Below are 27412 nucleotides of genomic sequence, written 5' to 3'. Positions count from 1 at the left end.
TTATGCAAAGAGAAATCCTCCAGATTTGCCTCTAAGAGCAGCAATGGAAACGCAAACATCTCTAAAAAGGTAATTCACATAGGGAAACTTGTATAGCAAATGAATCCATTCAGCAATCCATGTTACAAGCCATCATCAACATTCAATCCTTGTATTTCACCCTGTCATATCATTTATCTAATCAACATGGGAATAATGGTATTTACCATCACTAGCGTCTTTCTTGCCAGGTAGCCTTTTGTACACCTTTAGGATGTTTTCACCATCCTTGTCAGGTGATCTGTAATGGAATCATTTACTGAATTTACTGAGTTACTTAGCCTTGGAATTTCAGTCTCAAGGAATTCTGTGTTACTTGTTAACAATTTTTATTTTCCATATTGTATGACTCTAACCTTTCAATTCCAGTCCTTTCTGGGTATGATATGCTATGTCAGTGCAGAGTCCTTTCTTTTTCCTGCCTTTTGCAAAATTCCAGGAATCTCTAAGGCATCTCACATGAGGGACTACTGACTCCTGTTATTTATGCTTGGCATAATGAAAGTGATTTTGGTTTTCTCCTTTCTTCATGGAAAGCCTCAATAACAGAAAGCTACCATGACAGTCTGCACTGTCAGTATCTATTAATCTCTTGGTTTATATTGATAATTATGACAATGTCTGTAACACTGATGTAAAAAGGAGATTTCATTCTCCCTGTTCATTCCCCTGCCCTTCATTTCTATGCAGTCCTGTAAGGGAAGGAGAGGGAATGGAGGAGTGAAATCTCTTAGCGTTGCAAACCTAGTTGCCATTTCATCTCACCCTGCTTTGAGGAGCTGTTCCTGCTCCTTTTGTGTCTACAAATCTTCTCAGTCATTCTCATCTTTAAGCAGCTACAATAACATTCAGAGGACAAGTTACAGCTCCCACTGTAACAGGAACCATTTATTGTTTTCTCAACCTACTGAGAAAGAAAGAATAGTTAAAATCACTTAAAACCGATCCATTAATTTGAATGATGCTCCACTTCTTTTCCTTTTAGTTGTGTTAAATAGTTTTAGAGTCTGTTCTGTTACTATGCTGAAGTATAGGTTAACTGCGACGGCTTATTCCTGATTCTGCAATTGTGTGTGTCACATTAGATACAAGTGAATGCAATGCACATACGCAAGGGGTGGCCCAACAGATCACCAATGATCTAGTATGGAAAATATCTTGAAAATGTGGAGAATATAATAACACAAACTTCGCAGCAATAAAGAAAAATGAAAGGGTTCCTGACAGCCACTAATTTTCCACCTGCAATGTCCCCAGCTCTGCAAGGCTGGTCTCCACTAGCACTGAAGCAAACTAGAGCCCTGTCAAAAGAGAGGAGGAAGCCTCTGCACACAGAATGTCCTCCACAGCAATGTGCTGTGGGTAAGGAGCTGGAGGGCTGACATTCCCCTGTAGGAGAGGGGATTCGGGCACGCTGAAAATAGACCCGTCTTGAGACAGAGATCAGCCAGCTGCCTCGCCTGCTGCCAGCTCTTGAGATACGACTTCCCCTCCCCCATATTCTGTGATTATTGAAGAGTTTAGGAGTGAGAGAACACATTTTAGCATGGCTAGACTGGTGAAAGTAAGGCGAAGTATCTCAAGACTGCCAGACTTTGATCCAGTGGAAATCTCCCCATCATGTTTGAGCCTTAGTGCTGGTTCATACTATAGGAAAGAATGCAAGAATTAGCTGTATCAATGTCTTCCTAGCTCAGGATCTTGTCTCTGGCTCTGAACCGGGGAAGGTGGCCAGTCAGAATACATCAAAAGAGCAAGAATCTAGTGATATTTGCTGAGAATATTCCCTCAATCCCATGGTTTTGTAGCTTAGAGACTTTCTGAGCCTGACATAATGTCTTTGCAAGTAATATCTAAAATTGTTCTATGAATTTGCCCATTTTTTGCAGTTGAACAGCTGTGCAGGACACTAAAAACACTATATGCTGCTCCGGGGCAAAAACTAATGTCTTTCATAGAAAAAGTACTCCAGTTGTGGCTAGGTAAAAGAAAAGAAAATCACAGCTCTGCAGTTTCAGCATAATTTCAGCATGGTAACAAGCTTTCCTCAACATAACTGAGTGGAAGAAAGAAGGTTGTATCTAGCAGTGTTATTTTTTTCAGGATCCCTGAAGAGTCAGGGATTGTCGCAACTAGAAAAGCCTCTGCCACTGCAGTTATGATGTTTGCCCACTGCAGAAAGAGAAGTTACAATCTGTCCCTGGAAGCTGGTGCCTGATCAGGTTCATAGGTGATAAAATTTTGTAAAGTTTTTGCCACAGAAGTCACATAACAAAATTTTCACTGCACCCAGCTCACAAAGTTATTCCTAGAAGTTTAAGGCACAGATATATTTTTGAAAGAAAAAGAGATAAAACAAAAAAGAAAGGATGAAAAAGAAGGGCAGGTTTTAGGGAAGGTACTAATCCTGATTGGGGCCTACTTGCCGTGTTGCTGTGTATTGGCTGGTGGTAACAGTCATGTCCGGACACAGAGGTCAGGCTTCTGGCCTGGATCAGGCCTAAGTCCTGCCCAGACCAGAGTCTTCTGGTCAGTGGCTAAGAACATCTCTGGTATCTGAGGTGAAGAAAGTATAAAGAGAAAAGGTAAAACCAACTAATGATCTCCCTGTGCACTGCTCCATTTCCAGTGGCTCATGGCTCAGGCACTTCCTAAGCCAGGGTGTTCACTGTGTGGTGCATTCAGGGATTCATTCTTCCTTTGTTTTGATCCAGGAGAAGGCTGATATGAGACAGAGAGCTGTCCTTATTCCCCCAGATGTCAAGTGAATCGTGTTGAAATGGACTCAGCTGGTGTGAGGATAAATGATATGTGTTTTAGTATGGACATGTGAACTGTGTCTTGGCCTATGAAATTCCATCAGAAACACACCTGTGAAGACTTGTAACCTCAGAGAGTTTTGTGTCAGGAATTTCATGTAGTCCAAATATTTGTGGACTTGCTTTCAGCAGAAAATGGCTCTAAGCAGTTCCCTCATATCCTCAGCGGAGATGCCCACGTGGCAGTTGTGCCGGAGGCAGCCTTGTAGGAAAGGGCATGTTAACATGCCTAGGGAACAATCCACACATAGAATTGCTACTTGGATTGTGTGGCAGTAATAGTGTGAGCGGCATTGCATCTTCTGCAGAGTGGATTATCTGCATAACAAGAAAATTTGGCACCTATGAGTTTGGTTTCCGCATTATGGAAAGCATTTAGGCTTCTTCCAGTGCAGGCCAAATGCACAGTGCAGTAGGAGCGCAGCATGCACCAGGACTGGTTGTTGATACTAGCGTGGTTTTTTTCCTTAGAGCTGGAGGATATTGTCCCTAGGATGTTTTCTGTTGAGAAGAAGAAATGCTGGAAGCATGTTTTGTGAGTTGTGATGGACAATTTCCAGATGAGAAGAAGGTGCCCTTTTAGCCTATATATATAAGAGATTGTGTGTATGTATGTAAGTGTGTGTGTGTATGCCTGCATATACCTTGTACACCTTCTTCTGTCTTGAACCACGTGCCCTCCACTTGCCCAGCAACTTGAGAGTGAGCTTTGCGCAGAAATGTGCCTGTCTTCCACCCAGGAATTTAGACTTCACTGCAGAGGACATGCAAGGTTTTCACCATGGCTTTGCCAGGAAGCTCTAGTTCTCTCTAGGCAGATTTGGAATATTTCCCTAATGAACAAGCTGGTTGATGTAGGCAAAATGCATTTATCGTACTGTCTGAGCATACTGAGCGGGATGGTTGGATCCCAAGCAGTCCACTGTCTTAGTCCCTCTCCCTTTTATTCTGATTGATTTGCTTTCCAACAAGCTTCCTCCTTGTCAACACTGAGTTGGTAACATTTGTGGCTAATATGGGCGAGAAGCACTGAGGGTTATGCCTTCCAAGTCAGGTCTGACGAAGGAGCCTTCCAAATATGCCTGTCCTTCACTTGTCCAAGACTTGTTCACTTGTTACCTCTTGCTTAACTCCCCAGCCTCTGGAGAGTTGTTCCTGCTCTAGCTATACTGTTCCAGGCCCTGCATTGTGTGTTCCCCATGGTGTGCAAGAAGGCAGATCTGGAAATGCTGTTTGAGGAGGGATTGTGCCTGGTGTAGATATCAGGAGAGAGACAAGGTATTTTACTGTTTCTTGCAACTAATCTGTGTATGATCCTCTCTTCTGCCTGCTTTATTTCCGATATCCTCTTTCTGCCTTTATCTACAAAGCAATGTTTTCCCACTTTGTTTATGCCTATTATTTACACACTGTAGTTCAATGTTTTCTGTCACAGCTTGGTGATCTCCATTTGAGCTTTCTGCCATGAGATCTCATTGGCACCTCTGAATTAATTGCAGATCCCTATTGATACAGGGGATAATAAAGTAACAGGGCATCAGTACAGTCTTCTTACTGTACCACATGCTCCTGTGACCAAGACTTGTTTTCCTGGGCATGGCACAAAAGCAGTGTACATGTTGCTATTGAATAACCACTCTGAGGCAAGCAATATGCTTGAAAAACGGTCTCCAGAGTGCTTAATTGGGCTATCAGCTGTCAGGATACATCCCGCTGTGTCTCCCAGAGACACGCCAGTTCTGGCCCTGTAAACCTTCACATGGGGTGCTGTTTTATAACACTTCTAGACAGCACAGGAAGATTTATGTGTTGTTCCCTCACGTAGCAGCTGACAAAGAAATGTAGAAAGGCTGGTCTGTAGTGGTTGTGTTACTAGCATTAAAAATAAGTTTACTTGCTGCTGGTTGCTTCATGTGTACACATGACACAACCCATTTATCTTCCAATTCTCCGCACAACTGTTGATTTTATAGTTGTCCATCCCAGCTCAGACATCTCTTTTTCCATCCGAAGAGTTCTAAACCCCAGAGTGTGTCCTTGGAAGTCCTTGTATGGGAGCAGTTCTGTGTCTCTGATATTACTTGGGATACTTCCCTGTACCGTTCTGAGATCTGGCTGCCAAAACTAAATGGAGCTTTCAAGGTTTAAGTGCATGATGGATTTATGCCATGACATAATGATATCTTCTGATTTGTTCTCAGTCTTTTCCATTAAAAATCCAACTTTTTTATTTTGCGTTGTTAACCTGTCTTTGGGTTGACAATTTCAGAGAACTATCACAAAACTGACGAGATATGCATTCATTTTGTTCTGTATTTTAATCCAGAAGGTAAGGAGGGATTTTTTTTTTTTTCTGGTCATGTAGCAAGTTTGGTCATTTAATGCAGGGGCGTGCACACGCTTTCCAAAAAATCTCGTCATACTATATTGACTATCCTGTTGATTTTTAACTTGATCGTGGGACATGCCTTTCATTTTCGTATTCTATTCTTATTTTGCTTTCTATCAATTCACCTTATGCAGAGGTCAGTCTGACAGATCCATTTTCCCTAAAATTAGGACAGGTTTAAAAGTCTAATATCCCAGTTACAACATTTTAATCCCTTCATACTGAATGATTTAAACAACTGATCACTCCATGACAATTATATTGGAATTCTTTGAGAATATCATTGAGTATATATAATTTGATGCAGCAAATGTGCTACTGTTTAATACATTGGTATTTCATAAAAACAGAACTATTCAGTAGAGATCTCTAAGTTGAAAGAGTTTCTCTGATTCATTTTTATTAATGGATATTCTTTCTGGAAACATCTTCCCTTCTGAAGTAAACTCCAGTGGAAATAATTTCTTTCTTTTCTGAAATAGCTTTATTTTCATTCAATGGTCTTTTTATACTGTAGTCTTTACTGATTCCTAGTAGAAATCCTCATACCATTTTTCTGCTCATAAAATGTGTATAATGGGCATATATAAATATCTAGACACATGTTAGTTGCTTGGACTAGATCACTTGGATCATATTTTAGAACTTTTTCTTTTCCCAGTAGGGTTAATTGTATCACTCTTCAGGATTAGATTTTGTCATTTCCAGATTAAATACTAAAGCAGTTAGATATGTCATGGCAAATACTAAAATACTTAGAGCCACAGAGACTCCTATGCATCTCCTGTGCAACAGTCTGTCATTAAAAATGTCACAAAGATAAATGCAGCAACATTTCCAGTTAAATCAATTTTTAGACTCTCCTAGATTATCTGGTACATCACCCCTTATTTCAGAAGCATCCCCTGCCAGATCTACAGATTGAAAGTACTGGCCATGGTGTGAGAATGAGTAGAGAGATCAGTGCACCCGATGGGCCCCATTGACAGGGAATTCCTAACCTTATCTGCAGCAGCTTTTCTGCTGCTCTCTGCGTAAAATGAGAGCTCCCAGGAATGTTAGCGCAAGCTGAAGAGAAATGCATAATCCTTTTGAGGAAATCTTCTCATCCCTACGCTTCTGCTAGGATGCAGTGAAGCGCTGGACCGTGGTAATGGTAAGGACATGCTTTCCACATAGAAATTAATGGGAATTGTTTTAGATTAAGTAAAAGGAGGGGAAGACTTTGGGTATTTCCTGTGAACTGTTTGTACATCACACTGTGGTCGGCATGCTGTATTGTCTGGTTGCAAAGTGTACTGTAGGGATCTACTCTGGCATTCCGAACAAAGAATTCCATTCTGGTGCAGAAGAAGGAAGTAGGAAGTTGGAGAGACTTGAACTTATCCCCTGGGGTGAAAGGCAGTTAAGGATGTTTGTTACTTGGACTGTGATAGATGCAAGCTAAGATCCCTGGCGCCAGAGGTGAAGTTGTCTTGCTATCAGTGACTGACTTTTCTCTCTTTCAATCCTGTCCCTCCTTTTGTAGTGCTTGGTATACTTGTCACATCTTCAGTCCATGGAAAGCAATGTTGTTGCTTCTCTTGGGGTGGAAGGGAAGGGGAAAGAAACAATTCACTAAGCAGAGGATAGGAAACAAACAAACAAACCTGTCCTCAGATATGAGGATAATCTTGTTTGGGAAAGTGCATCAGAGTTATTTATCAGAGAGATTATTCAAACTCCTCCTACCACCACAGAAGGTCTGTGAAGAAGATATCTGAGAACTATTTTAAATACGATGAGAGCGATATAGAGAATACCTTTTCACCACACTGGAGCTCGAGTTAAAGCAAACTTAAGCAAGGTGGAAAAACTGAGAGGAAAATTGGCAGAACATGTTGTCTGGAAATGGTTGAGGTGTTGGAGAGTGAAGAACGGAGGAAATAAGCAAATGTGAAGAGTTTAATATTAGTAAGAGCAAACAACTGGGTTTAGGAAGAGAAAAAATAAGATGATGAGGTATACTTTCCTGCTGTAGATACTTAGAGATCTCCATACAGAAGTAGACTAGCTTCATTTTCAACACTGACTCTGTTCATGATAAGAATAGAAGATTTGCGGACATTGAGCCTCATCTAAAATTTTGACACACATTCTTTATGAAAAATCTTTAAAAGGTGAATTTTAAATTCCTCATTACCTCACCCATGGCATGATGTGAGTCTTAATTGGGTTATGGTGGTTACCTTGCAGGACATACGTATGTTACTACTGTGGCTCAACTGGAGCCCTAAAGAGAAGGATTCTGACCTCACTGCTCAAAATGAGAACATTCAAACTGTTGTTCGAATGAAGTACATTCAAATGTTCTGTACTTCATAGCATTAAGTGCTTATAAAATAGCATCTCGTGTCATGCCTAGTGTTCCCCCACTCTCTTAGCTTTTCCACGAATATCCCACACACTGTCTGTCTTACCAGTCCCCACATGTAATGCAGCTTTCCCAAGGTTTCCTTTTGCTGTCCTCAGCAATTTCTTACAGTTGGATACTCAGTGTGAGGGGGCACCAGACAAAGCCTGACTGGCTGGCGCTGCTGAAGCACCAACACGGAACAGAGATTCAGCATCTGGCTCTGTGTCCCAGAGCACTGTCCTCTGACCAGCGTGATAGTTATACAGGTAGCTGGGCAATGAGTGTGAAATAGATGACACCAGTTCACAAGGGCAATGTGGATTCCCCTTCCTTAGCATAGGTGCAGCCAGTGCAGTACACTGCCAGGTGAGTCCTCTACATGCCTGGGTTTTATTTATCGCATTGTTGGCTAATGAGGCAACTATTCTACAGTTAGGAAAAGCAGCTACCTACACCATCATCCAACTAATAGAAGAAGGACAAGGTTGTACAAATGCTTCCAAAAGAGGTCAAAAGCCATAGACTCAAAATCTAAAGGCTCGGCATTAACAGCCAGACATTCATTTTTGGATCATTCTTTTAATTGTTTTCTTTTTCCTTTTTATTTCTTTTTCTCTTTCTCTCTCTCTCTCCCAATTTGCATTTTGCTATCCTTTTCCTTCCTTCCTTCTTGTCTTTTTATGTTTTTATCTTCCTTTCTCTTCCCCTCTCTTTCTTTCTCTTTTGCTCTTGTTCGTTCCCTCTTTCTCACTGAAGAGGAATACACTTTTCTGGCAAGGCACTGTTGCAGAAAGCTAGGAAGTGCCAGAAGAAAATGGAGAAATGCTCAGGTTGGTGCTATTGTCAGGATGTGTCTAAAAGGACCTTGCTTCTGCAGGTCAGAAATGCTTTCCAACAGTCCTGGTGCTATTACAGGACCTTTGTCTTTGACTCAAGAGGTAGAGCTTCCTCTTTCATGACCAAGTTGTCACAGGCCTGAGTTTCATAGCGGGCAATGGCTACAACGGAGACCATCAGCTGCATCTATTTAAAACTTTCTTTTAGAGATGCTCTTTATGGCTATTATAGACCCATGTTTTTCTAAAGATCAGTTACATTTGCATCAGCACTTATTAGGGTGACATGCAGCCTGACTCCAGAAATAGTGCATCAATGCAAAACGATTCCTGTCCTTCATGTAGGGCAGCCTGCCACAAAGTGGGGGGCAATGCACTTTCTCTACCCGTCCCATACTCTGATTTCAGTAAGTTGCAGATCATGCTTTCTGGAATGTTAGGGGCATAGCCAGGTCAGCACAGTGCACTATGTGGGATTTCTCTCAGTTCCCACATATGAATTTTGGAGTAGGTAATTGAGTGAGATTTTATAATTCAAGGAACCTGCCGTGTCATCTTATATAAATAAATATAAATGAAATATATTTATATATTATATAAATAAATATAAAATAAATATAAATAAAATACAGTGATTTTCCCCTCACAGCATGGTATACAGTGATTGAGGCAGGATGTTCTTGAATGCCGTGCAGTGCATCTCTTTTGTGCTATGTGACTAATAATCTTTGCAGTTCAGGAGGCAAAAAATGAACAGATGAGAAATATCCTTTTGGCCCACACCAGAAGCAAAATGTTTCCATTGCAGTGCACTATGAAAAAGATTCACCTAGCATTTAAAAAAATACTAATTTTAGAACAAAGGAGATTCTTTAGTTTCCTTGCAAGGTATGGAAACAAAGATTTTGTCTTGTGAGAATGAATCACCTATTTCTCTGAAGCAAATGCGAAAAAGAGAAGGAGGAGGGATTGTTTCCCTTCTTTGGTGCCCAGATGTCACTGGCATCAATGCAACTTTTTCGGCTTCACACTGAGTGTCTCTAAAAAGCAACCCTACAATGATGTAGGAGTCAACACAGGGTGCCATCTTTTCCTTAATATATTTAGCTGCTGCCTCAGAAAGTACTTCCATGTTTAGTTACCAAGGAAGGATTCCTTAGGCCTAAGCTCAGCTTTCTTAGGAGAAGGAAAACTAATCCTAAACACTGGCGCTGCAACCACACTGACCACTGTGGTCAGTGCACACCAGTTTTCTTCCCGCTCTCTCCTCTCCAGTTTCTTCCCTACAATTTCAGAGCTGTTTGTAGAACTTCCTCAGAGTGTAACTGCATAGAGGTAACAAGAGTCCCTGTACTGAGAGAGAACCAACTCTCCTTTACCATTTCTGACAACTGCTTATAAGAATCTGTTCTTTGCAGATACTCCACGCGCCAGGATCCAGGGCTGCCAGAATGTCTATTCAGTGTTGTAACCTGCACTGCTCCTGGCCCTGCAGGTATCAGGCAGTAACTAGACCCACACTGGTTGTGTGTACAGCTTGTGGCTTTTTCCAACCATCCATGATTCACTTTGTGTCTGCTTTCCAATTCATCTGTTGCTGTAGGAGCCAGACAGGTAAGACATAAGGTGGAATTACCATTTGTGGTGTTTTCTCACCTATACGACTAGGCTTGGAGGCTTCTTTCATGATGTAACGTTCCCAGAATTATTGCCTCTTGAAGTCTTATTTTACATGATTAAAACTAGTTTCTGTTACTTTTTTTTTTCATTTAGATGTGGCTCCAAATTCTTCCTTGCTGTAAAAAATAGTTTAAATTCTAAATAAGTATTTCAGTGCTTGGAAAGACAACACAGTACTGCAGGTTCTCCTGGTGGCTCTACCTGCTACAGCAGTTAGGGCTTTATCTGTTAGTGAATCCTCTTTTTTCACACATTATGCGCCAATCTGTTCATCAGCTTCCATTTAATAGGATTATAATCTCTTACTATTATATTCTGTTCCTATTAGTAAGGAATAGCAATGTTTACTTATCTAAATACACTATTTATTTTGATTAAAAACTAGTTGTTAACAACTTTTTACATAACAAAAAAAGAAGTCTATTGCCTTTATCTTTCTCTATTAACAAAGGGCCACCTTCCAGAAATCATGGCCTTCAGCTGCCTTGTGCAGCTGCCCTCACTCCTCAGGGCGCCATCTGGACTCAGATCTATCCAGAAGCCTTGTAGCTCTGGAGTTTTTATATGGTATCTGTCCTCCAATATAAGCTTGCAAAAGTGAAAATGGGAACATCAGAGAATCACAGACTAGCTGGGGTTGGAAGGAACTTCTGGAGATGATCCAATCCCTCTGCTCAAGCAAGGTCACCTCAAGCACACTGCCCAGGACTCTGTTCAGATGGATTTGAATATCGCCAGGAATGGAGACTCCCCAGCCTCTCTGGACAATCTGTCCCAGTTTTCAACCACCCTCAAAGTGTATTCTTTTGTTCAGGTGGAATTTTCTGTGCTTCAGGTTGCACCCATTGACTCTCGTCCTGTAACTGTGCACCACTGAGAAGAGTCTGGCACCATCCTCTTGACACATTCACTTAAGATATATATAAACACTGATAAGATCCCTTGAACCTTCTCTTCTTCAGGTTAACTAATACCAACTTTCTCAACCTCTCCTCATATGAGCAATACTGCATCCCTTAAGTGGCCCTTCGCTGGACTTGTTCCAGTAAATCCATGTCCTGTGCTGAGTAGGCCAGAACCAATCCCAGGACTTCCAACTGTGACCTCACCAGTGCTGTGAGGGGAAGGATCACTTCCTTTGGATAACAGACAGCCCCTATGCACAACACCCTTTCAGAAAGAACATTCCCCCCCAAAAAAAAAGCCACATGCAAAGTAATCTAGCAACTGCACAACCTGTGTATGCAAGTAATCTACAGTCTTTATTCTCTAGACATTGGGGTGGATATAAAGGCTAATTACAGAAGAAAATGACAGGGGAGTTCACATTTTGTGGACCACCCATGTCACTGCTGCTTGCTGCATCCTCACTCTTCCTCTTCTATCTTCTTGCTGTGAAACTCGCGGCTCTTGGCTCGGAGCTTGTTGACCTGTGACTCTGCAATGTCAGCCCGCTCCTCGGCTTCCTCCAGCTCATGTTGGATCTTGCGGAATTTGGAGAGGTTGACGTTGGACAGCTCCTCCTGTAGGGGGAGAGGGAGGTGGTGGTGAAGAGCCCAAGGCAGGGCTTTCCAGTACTGCTGCCAGTGGGGCTCAAGAAGCAGCCAATGTTCCTTAGAGAAAGGGCATAGCCTAAACTCTCCATCCCTCACCTACCATGGATTACCAATAAACCTCACACAAACATTCTCAGTGTCCCTTATTTAGAACCCCATTGCAATAATGCATCACTTTGACAGGGGGAATTTGCTCACTTGCTTTGACATTTCTATACTTATTCTCTCATTGATTTACTACTCCGGTATCCTAGAGGTTTTATGAGGAAGCCAAACCCTCTTATGCTGAGCTGGAACAGTTTCGAGGTTTCTCACATTCATCTCCTCAGCACCTGTACTGACAGTGACTCAGGCTCCACCTTGTGCAGTACTTACAGCCTCCTCAGCTTGTCTCTTGTAGGACTTCACTTTCATTTGCAGCTTGTCCACCAGATCCTGGAGCCTGAGAATATTCTTCCGGTCTTCCTCAGACTAGAGCAAATGGTGAGAAGAAAAGAGAGTGCATTGCTTTCCTGCCTCCTGCAGGACGTTAGCAATTCCCATTGGGAGTTGTGTGCCAACATTCTGACTCCCTGGGAAGGGGGTGTGCCTGTGCCAGCAGAGAGGCCTCCTGCCTTACCTGGTAGGTCAGCTCCTTCACCCTCCTCTCGTATTTGCGCACACCCTTGACGGCTTCAGCGCTGCGCTTCTGCTCAGAATCAACCTCCCCTTCCAGCTCACGCACCTGCAATGGGAAAACAATCCATGCAGCTGCACTCGTGATGTCTCATGGGACATGTTCCCTCATGAACAAATACTAGCCCTCACTCACCCTGGCCTCCAGTTTCTGGATTTGCTTCTTGCCTCCTTTCAGTGCCAGCTGCTCAGCCTCATCCAGACGCAGCTGCAGATCCTTCACTGTCTGGTCCAAGTTCTTCTTCATCCTCTCCAGGTGGGCACTTGTGTCCTGCTCCTTCTTCAGCTCTTCTGCCATCATGGCTGCCTGCAGAGGAAAGGAATAGAGCCAGTTTGGGATGAGAGGCATGTTGGGTCAGAGTCCATCCACCACCAGCCAGCAAGGAGCCCCAACTCACATCTGTGATGGCCTTCTTGGCCTTCTCTTCAGCATTGCGGGCTTCCTGGATTGTCTCCTCCATTTCACTCTGAATTTGAGAAATGTCTGTTTCCAGCTTCTTCTTGGTGTTGATCAAGCTGGTATTCTGTGGAATAAGAATATTTTTTTAATCATTTATCTCCAAAGCACAACACTTATATCAAAATATCTACTGTTTAACATTACATTTATGATGAATATAATTCTTCTTCATATGAATTACCTTGTTAGATTAAAAACAGCCAGTCAAGAGAGACCTGTCAACATTTTAAAAACTACTACTTCAACATTTAAAAAATACTTCTCTCTCCTCTTAATGAAATCATATTCACTGAGCTATACTCCAATTACTGGTCTAAAAGTAACAATTTAAGTTCAGGTTGTCTAAAGAATTTACATAATGAAGAATCAGGAAAGGAAAATCCTATGCAGGAGGTATAATTAAGGTCAAGGCATTTAAACCTTCAAATCATGACCATGAAGGAAATGTGAAGCTAAATTAATGTACTATATATATTTGTTTTTAATTCCTGGAGAAAGCCTACTTAATCACAAAGAGTTAGCCTTTAACAATAAACTTCTGAAGAAGCACAGTCTCTCATTGTATCTTATTTATAAAGTAGTGACCTCCATCAACACCCATTGGAGTTATTTTCACACAGGAATCTGACCTGACTGTGGAGAAGTTGAACTCTCTCGCTTGCATCCATTAGTTCCTGCTCAGCCACTTTCCTTGACCGCTCCGTCTGCTCCAGGGCTGCCCGGAGCTCTTCTATTTCAGCCTGCAACAGGTTTGCTCTGCGCTCCACCATGGCCACCTGCTCCTTCAGGTCCTCCTGTGTCCTGAGAGCATCGTCCAAGTGTATTTGTGTATCCTGTAAAGGTAGCAAAAATTAATACAATGCATCACTGCTACCCTTGCATGTGTAGTTATAATGCAAGTATAATATTACCCAAGCTAAATGCTTGCATACGCGTATTGGGCTTAACCAACCTTCAGCACTGCCTGGGTGTTTCTCAGGTTCTTCTGGGCCTCTGCAGCCAGACGGTTGGCATGGCTCAGCTGGATCTCCATTTCATTGAGGTCTCCCTCCATCTTCTTCTTCAGCCTCAGGGCTTCATTCCTGCTCCTGATCTCTGCATCCAGCGTGCTCTGCATGGACTCCACAACTCGGAGATGGTTTCTCTTCAGCTGTTCAATTTCCTCATCTTTTTCTGCGATCTTCCGGTCAATCTCAGATTTGATCTGGTTGAGCTCCAGCTGGAGGCGCAGGATCTTCCCCTCCTCATGTTCTAGAGAGGCCTAAAAAAGAACAAAACAGGCCGTATTAATAAAAGTGAATTTCCTAATGTTATTCTATCTGGTAGAGCCTCTTGCAAAATTAATTTAGGCCTATTTATTCAGGTATGATTTGGAAATAGAGGCTGAAGTTTCAAACTCAAAAGGGAGAGAGCAGTACCATATGCCTTACAGCCTTAAGGTATTAGTTTTCACACTGTTTCTCAACTGGAAACCAGTGATTAGCGCCATTTACCTCAGCTTCCTCCAAAGCTGCCTGGATTTCAGATTTCTCCTGCTCTATCTGCTTCTTCACTTTCTCCAGCTCATGAATGGCCTTTCCTCCCTCTGCAATCTGCTCCGTGAGGTCAGAAATCTCCTCTGTAGAGACAGAGACAATTGGCAGGGTCAGGCACTGAGTAGGGGGAAAAGGAACCCCCACATGAAGATGACAGGCATTTGCTCAGTGCCTCAGGCACAGACTGCTGTGGACTGGTGGACAGAGAAGCTTGTGAGAAAGACCACCAAGGAGCAGAGTGCCCAGGACTTACGCTGCAAGTTTTTGTTCTCCCGCTTCATCGTCTCCAGGTGGTCCAAGGACTCCTCATAGGCATTCTTCATCTTGAACAGCTCCGTGCTGAGAGAACGAGACTCCTTCTGGGAGGATTCCAGCTCAGCCTGCGTTTCCTCATACTTCTGCTTCCACTCTGACAGGATCTGAAGAGCAACAAGGCCTGAAAATGTTCCTCACAGCAATGAGGGGATGCTCCATCCCCATACCACAAGACTGAGGCCCATTTTACCTTGTCGAAGTTCTTCTGCTTCTTGTCCAGAGCTGCGCAAGCTGCGTTCGACCTTTCCACATCAATCATCAGGTCCTCCACTTCATTCTGCAGCCGCTGCTTTGTCTTTTCTAGGGAAGCACATTTGGCATTCACAGCTTCCACATGTTCTTCTGCATCCTGCAGACGCTGTGCCAGCTTTTTCCTGTTAAGTAGTAAGCAAATCTCCTTGTTAGGGACTACGTAGGAGGCAGTTTTGGGCAGCAAATGTGCTTTTCACAACAGCAGGCTTAGCCTTTTTCACTCTATGGTTCCTGCGCACAAAGAGTGCAAGGCATCTCCCAAGCAGTCATTGTGTTCCCATGTACAATGCCTTTGCTCCAGCAATCCCTCTGTTCTCTGTGCATACCAAGCATCGCTGGTGTCTGCTTTGATTGTCTAAATCTCATTCATTTTTGATATATAAGTCCTTCACACGATGCATTCCCACCAAAAGCACAGCCTTGTCCTTTTTTTCCCCCACAGTAGCTCACTGGTCCCTTCAGATTTCCCCTGTTAGTTGTAGCCAGCCTTTCCCACAGCCCCCATTTACTTGGCCTCCTCCAGCTCCTCAGTGCGCTGAATGGCATCGGTCTCGTATTTGGTCCTCCACTGGGCCACTTCACTGTTGGCCTTGGACAGGGCACGCTGCAGCTCCCCCTTGGCTTCCTGCTCCTCTTCATATTGCTCCCGGAGCAAGTCACAGTCATGTCGAGCAGATTGCAAGGCGTGGGCCAGGGCATTCTTGGCCTGGGATGACAGGCATATTAGAACAAGAGGTAGGTACATCCTAAGAAATGTCAGTGTATGCATTTAACACTGGAATATGACTACTAGGAACATAAACATGTTTGCACTGAATGACACATTTAAGATTAGAGGGCACTCCACTATGTATTCTCCCTGCATGTAATGCGCTCTGAGCATGATTTGTGCTAAATAGACGGCATGAAATACATCATCCTTTCAGCTGAAAGCTATAGGAAAAGTCATCACCTTTATTTCTTCCTCTAAATGCCTTTTGAGTTCCTCAATCTGTTGGGTAAATGCCTGCTTTCCTCTAGACAGTTGAGAAATCAGAGAATCTTTCTCCTCCACTTGTCGAGAATATTCACCTGGGAAAACATACAGAAAAGAAATATGTTGTTTGCCATTTATGACCAGAATTAATTTCTTTTTGGATGCTATCCCCATTCAACATCACAGATACTCTTCTTACCAGATTCTGTTTGTAGACGAGCTCTTTGAGCACTGAGGTCATTGATCATACGCTGATGCTCCTCTTCCTTTGTCTTAATCTCACTCAGCTGGTCTTCCAGAGTGCGGCACATCTTCTCTAGATTTGCCTATGTGTAAAATACAAAGAATGAAAAAGCATTAATATCAGAACTTCCCTGTCAGGCCAGAACGTACATCCTATGTTAGATTAGGAAAACTAGATTTAGATACACAAATGTATACTGTGACCTGACCATATTTTAAAAGATATGATTAAATGTTATTTCTTCAAGTTTATTATCATTTTCAATGTTTTTTACCTTGGCTTTGGAGACAGACTCCATGTTACTGGATAAGTCATCAATCTCCATCTTGAGCTCACTCTTCTCCTTCTCCAGCTTCTGCTTGACACGCTGCAGGTTGTCTATTTGCTCCCCGAGCTCGGCTGTGCTGTCCGCGTGCTTCTTGCGCAGGGCGGCAGCGGTGGCTTCATGCTGCAGAGTGGCCTCTTCGAGGTCGCGCCGCATCTTCTGAAATTCCGCCTCACGCTTCTTGTTCATGTCGATCTGAGCTGCCGTAGCTCCCCCTGCTTCCTCCAGGCGCTCGCTGATCTCCTCCAGCTCCCTGGAGAGGTCAGCCCGATGCTTCTCTGCTTTGGCGCGAGAGGTCCGCTCGGCCTCAATTTCCTCCTCCAGTTCCTCAATTCGGGCCTGCGGAACAGTAGGCACCAATCACACCCATGCCCTGCTCCAACTGGACCTCTGTCAGTGTGGGAGAATGGACGGAACAGAGACTTGCCTGCAACTCCTTGATCTTCTTCTGCAATTGCATGCCCAGGGCTTGTTCATCCTCGATCTTGCTTTGGATCTGGCTGATTTCAAAATCTTTCCTGTGCACAAAGAATTGTGTTACAGCCTAAAGCATAATATATGCATATTTGCGCAGCGCAAAGGTGCCCCGTAACCACACTTACTTCTTCAATTTCTCATCCAGCTGCTGCTTATCATTTTCCAAGTCCATTATGCTGTCATGGGCCAGCTTCAGGTCACCCTCTAGTTTCCTCTTGGCTCTCTCAAGGTCCATGCGCACTTTCTTCTCTTGCTCTAGAGATCCCTCAAGCTAAAGAGAAGACCATGGTGAGTGCCCTGACAGAGAAGTCCAACTCTATAGCGGCTTTTATCTTCCCACATGCACACGTGCTTACATCATCCACTTGTTGTTCCAGCTTGGTTTTAGCTTTAGTCAGCGTATTGACTTTGTCCTCTTCTGCCTGCAGGTCATCCAGTGTCTGCTGGTGGGCCTCTTGGAGGGCTTTCTTCTCTTTTGTCAGCTTGGCGATGGTTTCGTCCAGGCCTGCCATCTCCTCAGTGAGGTTTTTGACCTGTGAGAGGATGGAGGCAGGTGGTAATTAAAGGAAGTAACTACAAATGTGTTGTACCAGCAAAGCATTGATTTTTGCAGTATGAGTGACAAATTCTGTGTTGTACCTTGTTTTCAGTGGCATGTTTTTCCTTCTCAACTTTGGCCAGTGTTAACTCAAGGTCATCAATATCTTTTTTCAGCTCTGAGCATTCATCCTCTAGTTTCCTTTTCTTTGCTGTTAGCTCAGCATTGATTTCCTCTTCATCCTCAGCCCTTTCTGTCACTTCCTTAACTTTGGCTTCCAGCTGGATTTTGGTTTTGATCAACTGGTCACATCTCTCCTCAGCATCAGCTAAAGCATCAGCTTCCTGTTAGATATGTATAATTACTGCACAACTCAAATTCACAATGAGTTTTCATTCACTTTTAATTTTCCACTCTTTTGCATCATCATATACTGTTCCTAACCCCAGTCTTTCACTTTGTTTATCCAAGATGTGGTTTTGGTTTATTCGGATATGGGTGATACTGTTCAAAATAATTGTTTTTTATAGCTTGCTATTTTCAAAACAGAGTTTCACATCTGGAAAGGTGAATGCCTGCATGGTATTTGAATGTCTTAACTCAAATTAGTCTTTGGATAACTATTCAATGCAATTAATGGAGATTATCAAGATTCTTCTAATCCTAAATAGACCCTTGTTGCCCAACACATTGCCTAAATTATGCCTATATTTTTGAGATGGTAAATGGCTTTGGAGACATACACACAGGATTAGGACTCGTCAGGGGCATCTGTGCCTTCCTGGATTAATAGCTGCAGGAGGACAGTTGAGATATCCTGCATCATATGAAATGGCATTAGTTTATTTTAAGTAGGAAACTGAATTAAGGCAGAGTGCTCAGCTGAATCACTGTCCCCACTTCATAAACTGAAACATAAATATAGTTTTCAATTACTGTAGTGGTACCTTTTACTGTAAGGTCACATGGACACATGAACATGTAGGCACACTCCTTTAGAGTGGAGCTGACCCCTAGTTTGCAATGGTGGCACTGAGAGTCCAAAGCAGATGGCCTGAATTTTACCTTTAAATAATATAATTCAGCTGAGAACATTTGGTAAATCAGATTAGGTTGTAGTTTGAGAGTTCTTTTCCAAGGAAGAATGAATAGGTCTTATTCCCTCTATTTCCACTATAAAAAAATAAACTCATGATACTCACAGCTTGCACTTGGAGCTGCAGGTCATTTTTTTCCTGCATCAGCTTTACCATTTTCTCCTCCATCTCCTTCCTCTTTGCTTCAGACTTTGCAAGCTCTTCCTTGGTTTTCTCAAACTCTTCCTTCATATTGGCCATCTCCTTCTCTGATTCTGCACTCTTCAGCAAGGGCTTGATCTTGAAGAACAGCTTCATCCAGGGCCAGTGCTTGACGTTCATGAATGCACGAACATTGTACTGGATACAGAAGATGGACTCCCTGAAGCAGAGTTAAATGTACATTGAATAATTTGCTTGTGAATGGTGTAGACACTTTCTCCAAAGTACAGTGATTATTTGCATTTGAGAAATATGTACCTCCTCTCCACCATTCTCTGGTACTCCACTCTCATGAGGAAGCCCCTGCACCTGGCCTGTGTGCGAGTGATGAGCTGTGCCAACTTGTCATCTCTCATCTCCTCCAGGAGCCCCAGCAGCCCAGCTTTGAAGAACACCTTGAGAAGGGGAATATTGCAGCTTGTCACTGGCAGGTGGCACAAAACACGGCCACACAGGATGGGAGTCAAGGAGTGTTTGTACCTTGGTGTGACCAAATTTGTACTGGGTGTGGTCCACATCAATGGAGCCAAGGAGCTTCTCAGAAGCCTTCTTGCTGTCAATGAACTGTCCCTCTGGGATAGCACTTGCATTGAGCACCTTGTACCTGTTCAAAGAGAAGGACGAGATAAGGCTGTTCTTCCCAACAAGCGCCTGGTGGCTACTGTCACTTGACACTAGAGTCCAGCCTGACTGAACCTACAAGGCACTTGGCACTGGTTAAAATGATCCCAGTGCAGGAACCCTCCTACCTCTGCTTGAAGTCTGCATAGAGGACTCTGCTGGGGAATCCTTTCCTGCAGATTCGGATCCCTTCCAGCACACCGTTACACCGCAGCTGGTGCAGCACCAGTTCATGCTCCATGGCACCTAACAATTCAGAACACAGTAAATACTAGAATTTCTAGCACAGAGATGAATGACTGTATCACAGGAATATCTTTTATTGAGCTTCTTACCAGGCGTTTTTGTTTCATTAGGGATGATGCAACGGACAAAATGGGGGTGAGTGCTCCGTAAGTTGGTCATCAGCTTGTTTAAGTTTTCCTGTGGGATTGTGTGCAGTTTAGATCAACAAATTTTACTTCTGCACACCCATCCTCTAGATGTCAGGATACTAATATAATGAATTAACACAGATAAAGTAGCAATTAAATCCAAAATTTATATTTATCTAAAGCTTCTTTTTTTATGTATTCTTATTAGATGGAAGGTTTAAATTCTATACCTTAGTTTGGAAATTCTACTGTATCAAAATTTTAGCATAAGTATTCCTTTTTAGCATGGAACAAAAGCGTTCTTTTGAAAGAGAATTAGGCATTAGGTATAGAATAGTTGAAATATATCCTTAATTCAAGCACAATGATAAAAGAAAAAGACTATGATTATATTCTGCTACTCTGATTAGATTCTACTCAATTTTACTGGTTCCTCAGAAAAGCAAAGTATGTAAAATCATTAAGGTCACGTCACTTTACAAATAATTAATTTCATACTGTACCCGGAAAAGAGCTGAGACTGTCTGGAAAGAAGAACCCTTCTTCTTGCCACCCTTCTTACCACCACCACCACCGCTAGCCTCTGCAAAAATAATTTAAAAAACAGTGTTAGCTATTCAGGTTCATCATTATATATTTTGAATTTGAGAACAGAATTTTAGAAATTTTAGAAAACTAGCCTGCTTCTGCTCCACCATAAGAGGCAAAGAGTAAGGCCAATGTCTTCACAGATGATTTCTGGTATAGCCCAATGACAGTTTCATTCAGAGGGTCCTTGTTCTTCTCAAGCCAGCCAGAGATGTTGTAGTCCACTGTGCCAGCATAGTGCACCAGGGAGAAGTGGGCCTCAGCCTTGCCTTTGGCAGGCTTGGGCTTCTGGAAGTTGTTGGACTTGCCCAGGTGCTGGTCATAGAGCTTGTTCTTGAAAGAGGTGTCAGTTGCCTTGGGAAACATGCACTCCTCTTCCAGGATGGAGAAGATGCCCATGGGCTGGAAGTATAGAACATAGATTGTGCCTCTAAGATAACACTTTGACCCCTTGGTCAGAAGGTGAATATAGTAAAGACAGGAAGCTGAGAAACAAAGCAGCAGACTTTTCCTGAAGAGAAATTCCTTCTAAAAAATGAATTCTAAGGAGCTAAGATTCACTTGTTTGACTCAAACTCTGGTGCTGTGAATCTTTAAATGTCTTTTACAAAGATGTCTATTGTGTATTTACTCCAGTTTAGTACTTTTAACCAAATCCCTTAATTCTACTGCACTATGGAGATCTCTTCCACTGTCTTGCAGATGCAGGTTATATTGGCCAATAGTTATTTTACTATGATCCATCAAGAAAAAAAATCTGTTTTCCTGATCTCCTTATTTCAGAATCTTAAGCAGATATGTTCATTTCTTCATGGGAATTCATGCATGGTTCTGAAAATAATGTCCTTCCATAGTGCAGACTCAAATATCTTTCATGCAGTTATATTTTTTTAGGGAATCACTTCCATAGCTATTTGTGTACTTATATGTAATATGCGGAATATAATATCTCTAATGCTTAATAAGCAATAGCTCATGTTAAGAGATGTTTCAGTAACTAAGGTTGATGGTATGAAGCTAACCATGGAAGAGATCTTTTAATATATTTTTTTTACTTATATTTTTACTTATTTTTTTAATATATTTTTTATTTTTTAGTTTTGGGAAAGAGGGCATTTTGAATTAGGAATTTACCTTCTCTATGAGCTCAATGCAGGCAGCCAGATCCATCCCAAAGTCAATGAACGTCCATTCAATTCCTTCCTTCTTGTACTCCTCCTGCTCCAGCACGAACATGTGGTGGTTGAAAAACTGTTGCAGTTTCTCATTGGTGAAATTGATGCAGAGCTGCTCCAGGCTGTTGAACTTTCCAATACAAAAACAGAGACACCCATTGTCAAGATGCACAATTGCCATCGTTTTCTTGGAACATTTTTAATTATCTATAAAACTTCCTACTTAAAACACAATTTGTTAATCAGGACTGCACAATAACAGGACCTATATGCAACATCCCTATGAAGTGCTTACCTAAAAGAGTAATAAAAGATGTATAAATTGCAGATCAGGTATTCCCAGTGAATCTTCTTAAACTCATAGGATATTTTATTATTTTTATTATTTTATTTTATTTATTTATTTTTAATATAATTAGCACTAAGCTCAAGCTCTTAAAATATTACAGTATATAAAATTATAATTGATACTTCTAGACACTCAAAAAAGCCTTTGTGCTAAGCTTCTGAAGCTTCTGTTCTGTGCTGCAGAAAATGAAGGTTTTTTTCTAGAAATTTGCAAATTCTCTGATTCTGTCAAAATGATTATTTGTTAAGTCTTAAAAAAAAACCTTGGTAGTCCTCTGATGTTCTAATTTCCCTTTCCAAGAGCTGCTTTCAAACCTGTATTCCTTACATCAAAGATCTCAAAGCCAGCAATGTCCAGCACACCAATGAAGTACTGTCTGGGTTGTTTGGTGTCCAGCTGTTGGTTGATACGAACGACCATCCACAAGAACATCTTCTCATAGACAGCCTTTGCCAAAGCACCCACTGAATTGTTCACCTAAAACAAGGAAGAAATGAGAAAAAGAAAAAATAAGTGACTACACAGTATGGAATACAAGCCACAGGGTCTGTGTCCCACAATGTGTGTGTTTGTTACCTGCTGCACAGTTTGACCTTTGGTCACGTACTCATTCCCAACCTTGACGCGGGGATAGCACAGGGCCTTGAGCAGGTCTGCTGAGTTCAGGCCCATGAGGTAGGCAGCCTTGTCAGCAACTAAACAGAGGAACAAAGGAAAAAAAAATGTTAAGAAGACATGGACCATATTCAGAGAGTAACTCCTTCCAAAGTAATTTCTAAAACAGTGAATGTCTATTCATGAAATTCTGCTTACTGCGTGGTGGAGGAAGTTTGGCAGTGATGTATATAGAACTCATCTTTTTTTAAAAAAAAAACGAAACCCTAAGGACATATATTTGTCTTTGAAAAACTTTCCAAAGTATCTGGAAATACATTATTTATTGAAAATTGCTCCTGAAAGCTGTAGTTCATCACTTCTATCCAGAGTTAATTGGTACACAGGCAGCAGAACACCAAAATGAGAAAAGAAAGGTGGCTTCAGTGTATTCTAAAATATGTATGTAAGTACTTGGGCTCTCTGCACATTATTTTGGGGGCAGGTATAGTACTAAAAGGCCGGGGTTTCTGAAATTTGAAGTACCACAGTGTGGTATACTCAGCAGAGATATTCCTCTGAAATCTGTGTCTCTGTGGAGATTTATTGTTATACTCAAAACAAATCATAAGCATATTTATTCATTCAGAATCAACATCCAATTATCAAATCCCACACTTAAGCATCTAAGAGAATTCTTTGGAAAAAGTAGCCTGAGTCATTTTAAAAATATCGTGCCTCACTGCTAACTTTTTATGTAACATTCGCATGACTCAGTAGTCAACTGAGGAGCAGATTTCTTCATTAGACTAGTGTACCTTAACTTCTTATAGACAGAGGATTCTACTATGTGATGATATTTATGGGTTTGCATCTCCTAAAAAAAGAAGTTAAAGTGTTCCCTTTTTCCTAGGCAAAATCCCTAGTAAGAGAGAAGTCGTGACACTGAATTAGTTGTCTCAGTTTTCTGACCATCTCCAAAGACTAAATTATTGCCACCGAGATCAACAGCAAATTTTGCTAATACCTTCTGTGCCATCTGGCTCTGCCTGTTCCTCTCGTTGTTTCTGCTTGAACTTCAAGTTCCCATAGTGCATGACAGCCCCTGTCAGCTTGTAAATGGCCACTTTTTCATCAGCAGTGAAGCCCAGGATGTCAATGGCGCTCTGCAATAGAAACAATGAAATAAAAGCTTTGTCTGGAAAGATGAGAATAGATAAAATGCTTATGAGTGTTGCTTACATCTGTTGCCATCAGTTCTTCCTGGTCATTGATGCTGGGAACAGTGATCTCACCTTGGCTCACAAAGTGATAGTCATATGGGTTGGTGGTAATGAGGAGCATGTCTGAAAGCAAGAAGAGGCATCATGCAGGCTTAGTTTCATCAACTAGATAGCTCAGATGATAGAGTGAGCTCAGTGCTCTTCCTCAAGAAAACTTAGCAATCCTTCCTACCAATTAGCTCTGGCTTCTTGTTGGACATGATCTGATAAAATATGTGGTAGCTCCTTTCTGCCTTCAGCTGGAAAGTGACTCTGGACTTTTCCAGCAGGTCTAGGGGAAAAATATCATTAGAAACATGAAGAAACAGCAAAAGAGTAAATAAAGAGAAGGCACAAAGAAAAGCAGGCTGGGTGAAAAAATAGGATAGATGGATTGTGAAAAGTTTAGGAAAGTGTCTTACATGTTTCAATATCAGCAGAAGCCAGCTTTCCTGTGGCACCAAAGTGAATTCTGATGAATTTGCCCTTCAAGGAAATATAATTCTCTTAAAATTTGCTACCAAAAATGTATCTGTTATGTTTTGCTATTTACTTTACTGGGTTAAAGATTTTATATTAGAGGTATTTTCTTAAGAGCCAGATAAATTTCCACCATTAAGATAACGTCCCTGACCATGAAAATAGCCAACAGAGCCACAGCTGTGTATTTCATTTATGTTGAATGCAGAGATGGAAAGGAATGGATGGACTTCATTAGGCCATTTATATCTCATTCCATGCTCTTCTAACTATGTCCTGCATAGAGAAAGCATTCATCTGAATGATAAAAGAATATCCATTTAACCAGTTCATCTGCTTAAATTTCTCTTGGTATAAAATAAGCAACTTTACTTATAGCAAGCAAAGATTGTTCTTATATTCAGATAGCTCTTTCCTTATTTCTCTCTTTCATAAATGGACAGAACAATTTTAATTGTTAGAAAATATTGTTTCGTACTGAAATGCATTATTAGAGAAGAAATGTGTGCTCTTCTATTCAAATTTGCATCCTGATATAAAATAGGTTAATTTCATTAAATTATTGATTTCTAAATATTAAGATATTGTAAATCAGAGTTTGAACTACGGGTAATAATAACTGTCACACACTCCTGTTTATTATTATCCAGGAACCTTATGTTGAGCAACTTACAAAGCGTGAGGAGTTGTCATTCCTCACAGTCTTGGCATTTCCAAAGGCCTCCAGCAAGGGGTTGGCGCTGATGATTTGATCCTCAAGCGTTCCCTATAACACAGTAAGTACTGTTGACTTTTAGTGCTTAATCCACGTGGCAGTTACAGGAAACAAGTTCAGTCCATTCCCCCTACATCACCTGCATTTTGCCCGCCTGTTGCTGCTCCTCTTTCTTCTTGTCCCCGCTAGCTGCAATTGTTGCAAAGTACTGGATGACACGCTTGGTGTTCACAGTCTTCCCTGCCCCGGATTCTCCGCTGGGAAGCAAAAGAGAGAGAAGCAGAGAACGTCTGGTCAGGCAGCAGGTCCCCAAGCACAGAGCCAGCCCTTGGGAATCGGAGCAGGGAATGTACGTACGTGATCAGGATTGACTGATTCTCGCGATCTGTGAAAGAGACAGAAGCAAAGGGCTTAATTAATACTCAATAAACAACACAGAAAGAGTGAAAAGTAATCATGTATCTTTTAAGTGAATCAGAAGAGTTGCAATTTGTTTCTATTTTTAGAAAATGCTGATTGTTTTTTAACATAATTCAAATTTATGATGGAATTTTTGTTTTTATCCCTTTGTTTCATTTTGCTGATGAGTACAGAACAGTGAACTGTGATAGGAAGGGGTTAATTCTTTCTGAATCCATCTTTTTACTATTTCTCTTTACATTCCTGTAGCTTTCCTAGCTAGCTGTAGATTTTTGAACGTAAAGAGCAAAGACAGAATGAAAAAGAAACAAAAATGATGCATCTAGTAATCCTCTGCTCTCTTGCCAGTGAGTATCAAAGAGAAAAATAAAGAAAATCAGGGTAGTCAATCAAGTATCAGTGTTTTAATAGTCATTCCATATCGCAAGGGAAACTCTTTTAAGGCATAATGGAAATGTTCCACAGCATCCCTTCAATGATAACTAAGTTTTCAACAGAGTAAATAGATGAGAGTTACATTCACCTGATTTCCCCAAACTACCAAAAGGCATTTGGCTTATAAACATCTAATTTTTAACTTCCTTTCAGCAAGTTCTTCTTGGCGGTCATACGAAAAAATGTCTTTCGCAAGAACAAATAAGTATAGAAGTGGAAAAAAATGCAAAGCAGAGGTTTATCCAAGATCCTGGGACCTCTCAAAAGACTCCAGCATTTTAGTTTTCAAGAACAATATTTCTGAAGCCAAGGGTAAAAAACACAGTATGGTTGCTCAAGTATAAGGAGCAACTGACATACCAAGAACTTCAGAGTTGATTTGAACTGCTTTTAAACCATTCCCAAAATAAAAAGTCTATACATTGAGTGAGGAGGGGAATGTGTTCTTCTGATTCAATTTGTCTCTCAGTTTCTCTTTTGCTGTTTCAAATTCCATGCTTTCATATAAAGAAGGGAAAAAACGTGTAGAAGTGTGTTTCATTTAAAATAGCAAAAGCAATGGTGTAAGCTCACAATGACATGTATTTGGAGAATGATGAGAGCTTTGAAAAAGTCACACTATATTTCTGCAGCAGTATATCAATTTAGAATTTCAGGATACAAACCCTCTGAGACAGATGGAGTCACTCACCAGTTAGCATGAACTGATAGGCGTTGTCAGAGATGGAGAAGATGTGGGGAGGGGCCTCCTGGCGCTTTTTGCCTCGGTAGGCCAACACCACCTCCGGGTTGTACACCGGCAGCCACTTGTAGGGGTTGACAGTGACACAGAAGAGACCCGAGTAGGTCTGCAAGGACAGGACACAGCAAGTTGCCTTCCATTGGCTTTAGCAGACTGGCTCTTCCTAGCGAGTTGCAGGAAGCCTGTGGCTGCTACTTACATAGATCATCCAGGCTGCATAACGCTCTTTGAGGTTATACAGCACAGCGGGTTCGTGGAGGTGGGTCATCATGGCCATGTCCTCGATTTTGTCATACTTGGGAGGGTTCATGGAGAAGACTTGGTCTTCCTTCACGGTCAGAGTCTGCCAAGGAAATGAGCGATCCATACATGTCAGCTAAGAGCCCAGAGTGAGAACTGAGTTTTCTCCTTAAACTTTCTTTTTCACTCACCTCTCCACCTTCAGTCTTGACTGTGACTTTCCCTCCTTCTTTGCTCTGGACTGTCCCTTTCACAAAGGATTCCTTAGCATGCACCACAAAGACTGATGACTTGGCATCGAAAGGTCTATTCTGGGCCTCGATTCTCTCCTTTTCTGACTTTCGGAGGTAAGGAGCAGCCTCCCCAAAAACAGCCATCTCAGAGTCTGAAGACATGGCTGCACTTTATTAGGGGCTTTCTGGAAGAAGACAACATGGCAAAAGAAAGATATTATATTAATATTATTCAAAGATTTTTGAAAAACTTCTGTATATTTTTTCATTAATAATTTTTTGGGAAAAATGTGAAAAATGTTTCTTTGGCGTTTTTTGGATTGAGGGTTCCCAGTACCAAAATCACTTTTTAAATAGGCTGTATCCATTCAAGAT

General features: G+C 41.7%; 1 protein-coding gene across 1 annotated transcript; it reads right to left on the bottom strand.

Annotated features, from left to right (window-relative positions):
* Window positions 1-11525: 11525 nt before the first annotated feature.
* LOC104574439 (myosin heavy chain, skeletal muscle, adult) lies at window positions 11526-27199 on the bottom strand. Its single transcript, XM_088535814.1, has 38 exons — window positions 26996-27199; window positions 26764-26907; window positions 26514-26670; window positions 25325-25352; window positions 25107-25224; window positions 24926-25018; window positions 24195-24258; window positions 23966-24064; window positions 23753-23856; window positions 23538-23676; window positions 22493-22611; window positions 22244-22393; window positions 21527-21697; window positions 20485-20794; window positions 20308-20387; window positions 19766-19853; window positions 19559-19676; window positions 19290-19413; window positions 19068-19204; window positions 18714-18969; window positions 17613-17855; window positions 17330-17506; window positions 17099-17244; window positions 16924-17014; window positions 16446-16835; window positions 16127-16253; window positions 15904-16022; window positions 15461-15657; window positions 14890-15073; window positions 14638-14803; window positions 14343-14467; window positions 13802-14110; window positions 13479-13682; window positions 12788-12913; window positions 12526-12696; window positions 12334-12438; window positions 12090-12185; window positions 11526-11681 (listed from the first exon to the last, which is right to left on the bottom strand). The coding sequence occupies exons 1-38, from the start codon at window positions 27197-27199 to the stop codon at window positions 11526-11528; spliced, it is 5835 nt and encodes a 1944-aa protein (XP_088391940.1).
* Between the last annotated feature and the right edge of the window lie 213 nt (window positions 27200-27412).

This window comes from Tinamus guttatus, unplaced genomic scaffold, assembly GCF_059628265.1.
Source record: "Tinamus guttatus ecotype Peru unplaced genomic scaffold, ASM5962826v1 Tinamus_guttatus_pri_ptg000649l, whole genome shotgun sequence".
NCBI lineage: Eukaryota > Metazoa > Chordata > Aves > Tinamiformes > Tinamidae > Tinamus > Tinamus guttatus.
Note: the sequence above shows the minus strand (reverse complement) of the source record. Positions and strands in the feature narration are given on the sequence as shown.